The sequence below is a fragment of the Pteropus vampyrus genome, unplaced genomic scaffold (genome assembly GCF_000151845.1).
Source record: "Pteropus vampyrus isolate Shadow unplaced genomic scaffold, Pvam_2.0 Scaffold74, whole genome shotgun sequence".
In the NCBI taxonomy this organism is placed as follows: domain Eukaryota; kingdom Metazoa; phylum Chordata; class Mammalia; order Chiroptera; family Pteropodidae; genus Pteropus; species Pteropus vampyrus.
Genome location: NW_011888855.1, coordinates 620,175 through 628,337, shown reverse-complemented (window position 1 = coordinate 628,337; position 8,163 = coordinate 620,175). Strand labels below are relative to the sequence as shown.

General features: G+C 62.2%; 2 protein-coding genes across 3 annotated transcripts in view; both read left to right on the top strand.

Annotated features, from left to right (window-relative positions):
• LOC105293495 (NEDD4-binding protein 3) overlaps nt 1-6,128 on the top strand; it is an 11,876-nt gene extending 5,748 nt beyond the window's left edge. The window contains exons 2-6 of one of the 2 annotated variants that reach the window (XM_023531842.1): nt 770-1,117; nt 1,365-1,889; nt 2,221-2,463; nt 2,590-3,118; nt 5,739-6,128. In XM_023531842.1, the coding sequence (XP_023387610.1) occupies nt 797-1,117; nt 1,365-1,889; nt 2,221-2,463; nt 2,590-3,117 (1,617 nt within the window). In that variant the 5' untranslated portion in view covers nt 770-796 and the 3' untranslated portion in view covers nt 3,118; nt 5,739-6,128. Of the gene's footprint in view, nt 1-766; nt 1,118-1,364; nt 1,890-2,220; nt 2,464-2,589; nt 3,119-5,738 lie in introns of both variants that reach the window. The other variant, XM_011362168.2, reaches the window with a different exon arrangement.
• On the top strand, nt 3,377-6,125 carry N4BP3 (NEDD4 binding protein 3). The gene is made up of 4 exons (XM_011362171.2): nt 3,377-3,737; nt 3,985-4,509; nt 4,841-5,083; nt 5,210-6,125. Exons 1-4 carry the CDS (start codon nt 3,417-3,419, stop codon nt 5,735-5,737), a joined length of 1,617 nt encoding a protein of 538 aa, XP_011360473.1. The 5' UTR covers nt 3,377-3,416; the 3' UTR covers nt 5,738-6,125.
• Nucleotides 6,129-8,163: the final 2,035 nt, after the last annotated feature.

The window sequence follows — 8,163 nt, the reverse complement described above, 5'->3', positions numbered from 1 at the left end:
GATAAGAGTTGTCATGGCCATTGTCTGGATGAGGAAGCCAGGCCCCACACACTGACTGGCTCCATGCTGGGCCAGGATTTAGGACGCCCCTTTCCTGGTGGTGAGCTCTAGAGTAGCAGTGTGTATAGGGGGTGGCAGGGGCTCTGGCTGCCCCTTCCCTCTGCCTCCTACCAACACCTGTTCCGGAAACTGTGGCCATTGTTTCCACCATCCTTCCTCCCCTGGGGCCCTTCCTGTTTGTATCCCTCCTCCTTGTAACCCCACCCTCCAGGTGCTTCCCTTGGGGAGCTGCCTCTCTGTAGGAGAGCTGAACTGAATCCCGCACCCCAAGGGAAGAAGGAGGCATGGAGAGTCTGAGGCTGCTGGCTGGTTCCTTGTGCCCTCTGTCCACCTCCCAGATTGGATGGGGAGCCTAGCAGGAGAGTGAGCAAGGTGGTCAGATGGAGCCTGCATCCTCAGCTGGCTGCATCCTCAGCTGGCCCCATCCTGGGAGGTGCCCTGTCTTGCTGCTTCAGGGCCTTCCCTCATGCCCCCCAGTCACACACTGGCCCGTAGCTAGAGCTGGGGCACCGGGAAGGTGGCTTTGGGGCCTGTACCCTTTTTTCTTGCCAGCCTAGAAATCCTGTCCTGGAGTCTCTCCAGACCCATATCTGCCTTTCCCGAGCTGGGTAGAGAGCCAGCACAGAACAAGCATCTGGGTTTAGGGCATCAGGGAAGGTCGGCCGCAAGTGCCCACCCACCCCTGATGGAGCATCCTGATCCCCAGAAGCAGCTGCCTGTGCCCTGTTGAAACTTCATGGCCACAGTCCCAGACCCTGCTGGCATTGCCATGGGCAGCGTGGGCAGCCTGTTGGAACGGCAGGACTTCTCCCCTGAGGAGCTACGGGCAGCACTCGCAGGGTCCCGGGCCTCCCGCCAGCCTGATGGGCTCCTCCGGAAGGGCTTGGGCCAGCGCGAGATCCTCAGCTACCTGCACCTCCCCAAGAAGGATGGCAAGACCACCAAGCGGGTTGCTCGGAACGAGCCCGCCGACTATGCCACCCTCTACTACCAGGAACATCCTCGGGCCAGTGACTTCAGCAAGACTTCGCTGCCTGAGCGGGGTCGTTTTGACAAGGTGTGCCTCTGCCCACACCCCTCCTTCGTGTGGGAGGGTGGGGATGGGGAACTTGGGGCCTCCCTGGAGACCCTGATGCTGGGACAGGGCTGGGACTTGAAAGTTCTGCTATGGGCTAGCTAGAGGCTTGGTCTGCCTCTCGGTGGCATGTGCCCCATGTCTGAAAGAGGATCCCCAGGGGCTGTGAGAGCATCGGATGGTAGCGCAGTCAGCCTGGGGCCTCACACCTGCTCTCTCTTCCTGGCAGTGCCGCATTCGCCCATCTGTGTTCAAGCCTGTGGCAGGCACCGGGAAAGGCTTCCTGTCCATGCAGAGCCTGGCGGCCCACAAGGGCCAGAAGCTGTGGCGCAGCAATGGCAGTCTGCACACACTAGCCTGCCACCCTCCCTTGAGTCCGGGGCCCCGGGCCAGCCAGGCACAGGCCCGTGCCCAGCTGCTGCATGCCCTCAGCCTGGACGAGGGTGGCCCTGAACCCGAGCCCAGCCTGTCTGACTCTTCCAGTGGGGGCAGCTTTGGCCGCAGTCCTGGCCCTGGCCCTGGCCCCTTCAGCTCCTCCCTGGGCCACATCAACCATCTCGGGGGCTCCCTGGACCGGGCCTCGCGGAGCCCCAAGGAGGCTGGGCCACTGTCCATGCTGAGCTGCCTGCCTGAGCCACCACCCCCCTATGAGTTCTGCCCCACTGCCGAGGAGGTGGTGGCCATGCTGCCTGACACCTGTGAGGATCTCAAGAGAGGCCTCAGCGATGAGGATGGTGCCAATCCCTTCACACAGGTGAGAGAAGCCTCTGTCCTGGGGCCCTCTTCTCTCCCTTGGCATTGGACAATAAGGGTAAGAAAGTAGATGATTTGGCTGCTCTCCGCCCAGCTCATGTGGTGGGATGTCAGGTCACTGGGGGTCCTTGCTGGGGTCGTGTAAGAGAGATTCCCTGGGAGGGCTGTATGTTGGGGAAACTTCACCGCTGGAGGGCATCCCAGGGTAGGGCACATGTGTGGCCAGGGCATTTGGCCCTGCACCCTATGGTGTTGGGGCACAGGATGTTGGCTATAGCATCAGAGCGCTTATGGATGCGCCAGCCCCACCAGGCACCTCTTCCCTTTGGCAGGTGCTGGAGGAGCGCCAGCGGCTGTGGCTGTCCGAGCTAAAGCGCCTGTATATGGAGCGGCTGCACGAGGTGGCCCACAAGGCCGAACGCAGTGAGCGCAACCTCCAGCTACAGCTGTTTATGGCTCAGCAAGAGCAGCGGCGCCTGCGCAAGGAGCTGCAGGCACAGCAGGGCCTGGCCCCTGAGCCTCGGCCCCCAGAGGCCGACCCCACGACGCGACCAGAGGAGGAAGCCCGATGGGAGGTGAGAGGCCAGGCTCTCAGGAACTTTCCTGACCCTATTGCTATAATCCCATCCTCTTCCCGTCCCCCAGCCGGACTCCTCTCCCTGGCTTTGCTTGGCTCTTGCCCATCCTTTGCCCTCTTTCAGGTGTGCCAGAAGACAGCGGAGATCAGCCTCCTGAAGCAGCAGCTGCGGGAGGCCCAGGCTGAGCTGGCGCAGAAGCTGGCTGAGATCTTCAACCTGAAGACCCAACTTCGGGGCAGCCGAGCCCAAGCCCAGGCCCAGGACGCAGAGCTGGCCCGGCTGCGTGAGGCCGTGCAGAGCCTGCAGGAGCAGGCCCCTCGGGAGGAAGCCCCAGGCAGCTGTGAGACTGATGACTGCAAGAGCAGGGGGCTCCTGGGGGAGGCTGGAAGCAGTGAGGCTGGAGATGGCGCCAAGCAGCTGCGGGCAGAGCTGCTGCAGGAGCGGCTCCGGGGACAGGAGCAGGCGCTGCGCTTTGAGCAGGAGCGGCGGACGTGGCAGGAGGAGAAGGAGCGGGTGCTGCGCTACCAGCGGGAGATCCAGGGGGGCTACATGGACATGTACCGCCGCAACCAAGCACTGGAACAAGAGCTGCAGGCGCTGCGGGAGCCCCTGGCGCCCTGGAGTCCTCGGCTTGAGTCCTCCAAGATCTGAGGCCAATGGAGGAGTTGACCTCTTCCCTCATGCCCCCCAGTCACACACTGGCCCGTAGCTAGAGCTGGGGCACCGGGAAGGTGGCTTTGGGGCCTGTACCCCTTTTTCTTGCCAGCCTAGAAATCCTGTCCTGGAGTCTCCCCAGACCCATATCTGCCTTTCCCGAGCTGGGTAGAGAGCCAGCACAGAACAAGCATCTGGGTTTAGGGCATCAGGGAAGGTCGGCTGCAAGTGCCCACCCACCCCTGATGGAGCATCCTGATCCCCAGAAGCAGCTGCCTGTGCCCTGTTGAAACTTCATGGCCACAGTCCCAGACCCTGCTGGCATTGCCATGGGCAGCGTGGGCAGCCTGTTGGAACGGCAGGACTTCTCCCCTGAGGAGCTACGGGCAGCACTCGCAGGGTCCCGGGCCTCCCGCCAGCCTGATGGGCTCCTCCGGAAGGGCTTGGGCCAGCGCGAGATCCTCAGCTACCTGCACCTCCCCAAGAAGGATGGCAAGACCACCAAGCGGGTTGCTCGGAACGAGCCCGCCGACTATGCCACCCTCTACTACCAGGAACATCCTCGGGCCAGTGACTTCAGCAAGACTTCGCTGCCTGAGCGGGGTCGTTTTGACAAGGTGTGCCTCTGCCCACACCCCTCCTTCGTGTGGGAGGGTGGGGATGGGGAACTTGGGGCCTCCCTGGAGACCCTGATGCTGGGACAGGGCTGGGACTTGAAAGTTCTGCTATGGGCTAGCTAGAGGCTTGGTCTGCCTCTCGGTGGCATGTGCCCCATGTCTGAAAGAGGATCCCCAGGGGCTGTGAGAGCATCGGATGGTAGCGCAGTCAGCCTGGGGCCTCACACCTGCTCTCTCTTCCTGGCAGTGCCGCATTCGCCCATCTGTGTTCAAGCCTGTGGCAGGCACCGGGAAAGGCTTCCTGTCCATGCAGAGCCTGGCGGCCCACAAGGGCCAGAAGCTGTGGCGCAGCAATGGCAGTCTGCACACACTAGCCTGCCACCCTCCCTTGAGTCCGGGGCCCCGGGCCAGCCAGGCACAGGCCCGTGCCCAGCTGCTGCATGCCCTCAGCCTGGACGAGGGTGGCCCTGAACCCGAGCCCAGCCTGTCTGACTCTTCCAGTGGGGGCAGCTTTGGCCGCAGTCCTGGCCCTGGCCCTGGCCCCTTCAGCTCCTCCCTGGGCCACATCAACCATCTCGGGGGCTCCCTGGACCGGGCCTCGCGGAGCCCCAAGGAGGCTGGGCCACTGTCCATGCTGAGCTGCCTGCCTGAGCCACCACCCCCCTATGAGTTCTGCCCCACTGCCGAGGAGGTGGTGGCCATGCTGCCTGACACCTGTGAGGATCTCAAGAGAGGCCTCAGCGATGAGGATGGTGCCAATCCCTTCACACAGGTGAGAGAAGCCTCTGTCCTGGGGCCCTCTTCTCTCCCTTGGCATTGGACAATAAGGGTAAGAAAGTAGATGATTTGGCTGCTCTCCGCCCAGCTCATGTGGTGGGATGTCAGGTCACTGGGGGTCCTTGCTGGGGTCGTGTAAGAGAGATTCCCTGGGAGGGCTGTATGTTGGGGAAACTTCACCGCTGGAGGGCATCCCAGGGTAGGGCACATGTGTGGCCAGGGCATTTGGCCCTGCACCCTATGGTGTTGGGGCACAGGATGTTGGCTATAGCATCAGAGCGCTTATGGATGCGCCAGCCCCACCAGGCACCTCTTCCCTTTGGCAGGTGCTGGAGGAGCGCCAGCGGCTGTGGCTGTCCGAGCTAAAGCGCCTGTATATGGAGCGGCTGCACGAGGTGGCCCACAAGGCCGAACGCAGTGAGCGCAACCTCCAGCTACAGCTGTTTATGGCTCAGCAAGAGCAGCGGCGCCTGCGCAAGGAGCTGCAGGCACAGCAGGGCCTGGCCCCTGAGCCTCGGCCCCCAGAGGCCGACCCCACGACGCGACCAGAGGAGGAAGCCCGATGGGAGGTGAGAGGCCAGGCTCTCAGGAACTTTCCTGTCCCTATTGCTATAACCCCATCCTCTTCCCGTCCCCCAGCCGGACTCCTCTCCCTGGCTTTGCTTGGCCCTTGCCCATCCTTTGCCCTCTTTCAGGTGTGCCAGAAGACAGCGGAGATCAGCCTCCTGAAGCAGCAGCTGCGGGAGGCCCAGGCTGAGCTGGCGCAGAAGCTGGCTGAGATCTTCAACCTGAAGACCCAACTTCGGGGCAGCCGAGCCCAAGCCCAGGCCCAGGACGCAGAGCTGGCCCGGCTGCGTGAGGCCGTGCAGAGCCTGCAGGAGCAGGCCCCTCGGGAGGAAGCCCCAGGCAGCTGTGAGACTGATGACTGCAAGAGCAGGGGGCTCCTGGGGGAGGCTGGAAGCAGTGAGGCTGGAGATGGCGCCAAGCAGCTGCGGGCAGAGCTGCTGCAGGAGCGGCTCCGGGGACAGGAGCAGGCGCTGCGCTTCGAGCAGGAGCGGCGGACGTGGCAGGAGGAGAAGGAGCGGGTGCTGCGCTACCAGCGGGAGATCCAGGGGGGCTACATGGACATGTACCGCCGCAACCAAGCACTGGAACAAGAGCTGCAGGCGCTGCGGGAGCCCCTGGCGCCCTGGAGTCCTCGGCTTGAGTCCTCCAAGATCTGAGGCCAATGGAGGAGTTGACAGCAGCAGCACTGTCAAGATGGCTTGGGCAAGTCTGCCCTGAATGGCAGCTCCTTCCTGACAGTGGTCTGGTGCAGAATCTGCTGAGGCCAATCAGGGATGGGGAGGCCGGCAAGAGGAGGGATCCAGTGGGGCTGTGGGCTGCGTAGAGGGCCGACAGCGGGAGCCAGGGCCAGGCCCTCCTGGCTGAGGAGCACCCTGGCAGGGCCCATCCTTGCTCCTGGAGTAGATGTGGCCCGGGAAAGGAGGCTGGGAGATGAGGAGCCCAAGATGCAGACGGGCAGGTACAAGAGACAGAGATGGAGGCTGAGACAGGGAGGCTGGGATGGGAACATTGGCCTCACCCAGAATAAAACCATGTTTTCTACGAGGAGGCCCTGGGTGATAACGGCAGGCCTATCCCTGGCTTGAGTCAGAGGATTGAGGATGATCGAGGTTGGGGCTGTGGACCTGGGCTGTAGTGCCTCCCTTGGTTGTGATCCATGGGAGGCTGTGCTCTGTGCCTGTGTGTGCAGCTGCTGGGCACGCGTGCTGGTGAGTGGAAGAACCTTGCCCCAGCACCACATGGTTCCAGAGCTGCTGTGTGGGCTGAAATTCGGTTCTTCAGCACCAGTGGGATTTTCAGATGGAACAATGTTAGGGAACCCAGAAAAACAAAAGGGCAAGTCACCCAAGGCATGGGTAGGGTAGAGCATGAAACATTCTCGGTGGAAAGTCTGAACCCTGGTGCCCAGGCTCCTGCTGGGTTTAGGGTTGGCCTAAGCCAGCTCACTGGAGCTTCTGAAGGCTCTGGTAGGGTCCTGCCCCTCCCAGAATCCACCTCCCATCTTACTATCTGGCTATAGTGCCATAAAAATGGAGGCCCTGTGAAGGTGCAGGAAATGGGGCAGACAAAGCTTGTGGGTCTTTGGGTTGGCCACAGGCAAGGAATGTGGACATTACCAGTAGACATGGAGGGCCATGGGTATTTTTAAGCAGGGGTGAGACTTTGAGCTAATTTGTATTCTGAAAAATTACGTTGGGAAGCAGCCCCTTACCTCCCACCCCTGCCTCAGACATCTGGCTTCCCTTCTGGGCTTTTGCTCGCTCCTGGGTGGCTGGCCTGGAGCACAGATCCAGTCTGGCTGTGCAGGTGGCGTCTCTCCAGCCCTGTGGTAAAGCTCGGCGTCCTTAGGGATGATTCATTGTGACTGCTGCCAGGCACTGTCGGGTGGTCGGGGTATGGGGACTCAAGGTTGAAACAGATGTGCTTCCTGGCCCAGGGGAGGCAGCACACAGGCCTGTGCTCTCAGTGCTGCCCTGGTGGGGCAGGTGTATCCTTGGGATTCTAAGCAGAGATTCCCGGTGTGCTCCCTGTGGCCATGGCCCCGCCCTCCTGACCACACCTGGCAGCCCCCCTGGCCCCAGAAGGTGGGTCTTGTGCCAGGGTATGGCTGGGGCTGTGGGTTGTGCTCTGGTGTGCCCCACCTTTTCAGGGCAGAGAGGGGTGTGATTTGACTGCCAAAGGGACGGTGTGTCTGGCCCTGTGAGTAGCAGGTGTGTGTAGATGTGCTGTGGGTGGTGGGTGTGTTTGGGGGGGGGGCTGTGGGTGGTGGGTGTGTTTGGGGGGGGGGTGTGTGTTTGCAGCTCCTGGGTTGGAGGCCAGGAGAGCTGCTTCCTGTCGCTCCCTCTGCCCATTTATTCCCCCCCAGCTCCAGCCACTTTAGTGCTGGCCAGGCTTGGGTGGAGCCTGTGGCCAGGACAGACCCTTAAGTTTAGCTGAGACCCATCTAGGCCCACTCCTTAACCTGAGTCCTCTGCCTGAGGAGAGAAAGGTTAGACAGTCCTGTTCCCCACAGGCCTTAAGTGTCCATTTCACAGACCCCTCCAAACCAAGGTCTCTAAGCCAGAGGCCCTCTAGGGGGCTGGGTGCTGGCTTGAAGCCTGGGCCACTCCTTCCCCTAGTCCTGGAGCTGGTCAGGCTGGGTGCCCATGTGCCCCGCAGTGTACACTTTTCCGTGTACCAGCTCTGCAGAATAGCTCCTCACCCAGCAATTAGAGAGCTGGGCCAGCCAGTACAACCGACAGGGACTGGGTGGGTGGTACCAAAACTTGGCAGCTGTGCCAGAAACCAAGGCCCAGCCCAGATGCAGCGGGGGGGTGGGGTGGGGGCGGGCTCCAGAGAGTCAAGTTGGGGCCTCTCAGAGGGAACCAGATGCTGTTACCTCATCCCTGCTGGGCAAACCAGTTCCTGGTCCCCAAGCTGGCTTGGTGACTCAGGCTAGCAGATTACAGGTGCCACAGTAGGGGCTCCTGTTTCAGGGCAGACCCTCCCCTGTCAGGCCCGTCAGCTGCCCTCAGGCCTCCTCCCCCAGCAGACTAGGCCTAGGCAACCCATTCTCTCCAGAACCGAGGCAAGCCCCCGCCCC

Bases quoted from the DNA above. Each gene is read 5' to 3' on its own strand.
- N4BP3 (XM_011362171.2), top strand. From the start codon at position 3,417: ATGGCCACAGTCCCAGACCCTGCTGGCATTGCCATGGGCAGCGTGGGC. The intron at 3,738-3,984 runs GTGTGCCTCTGC...TCTTCCTGGCAG, and splicing joins AGCGGGGTCGTTTTGACAAG to TGCCGCATTCGCCCATCTGT. The intron at 5,084-5,209 runs GTGAGAGGCCAG...GCCCTCTTTCAG, and splicing joins AGGAGGAAGCCCGATGGGAG to GTGTGCCAGAAGACAGCGGA.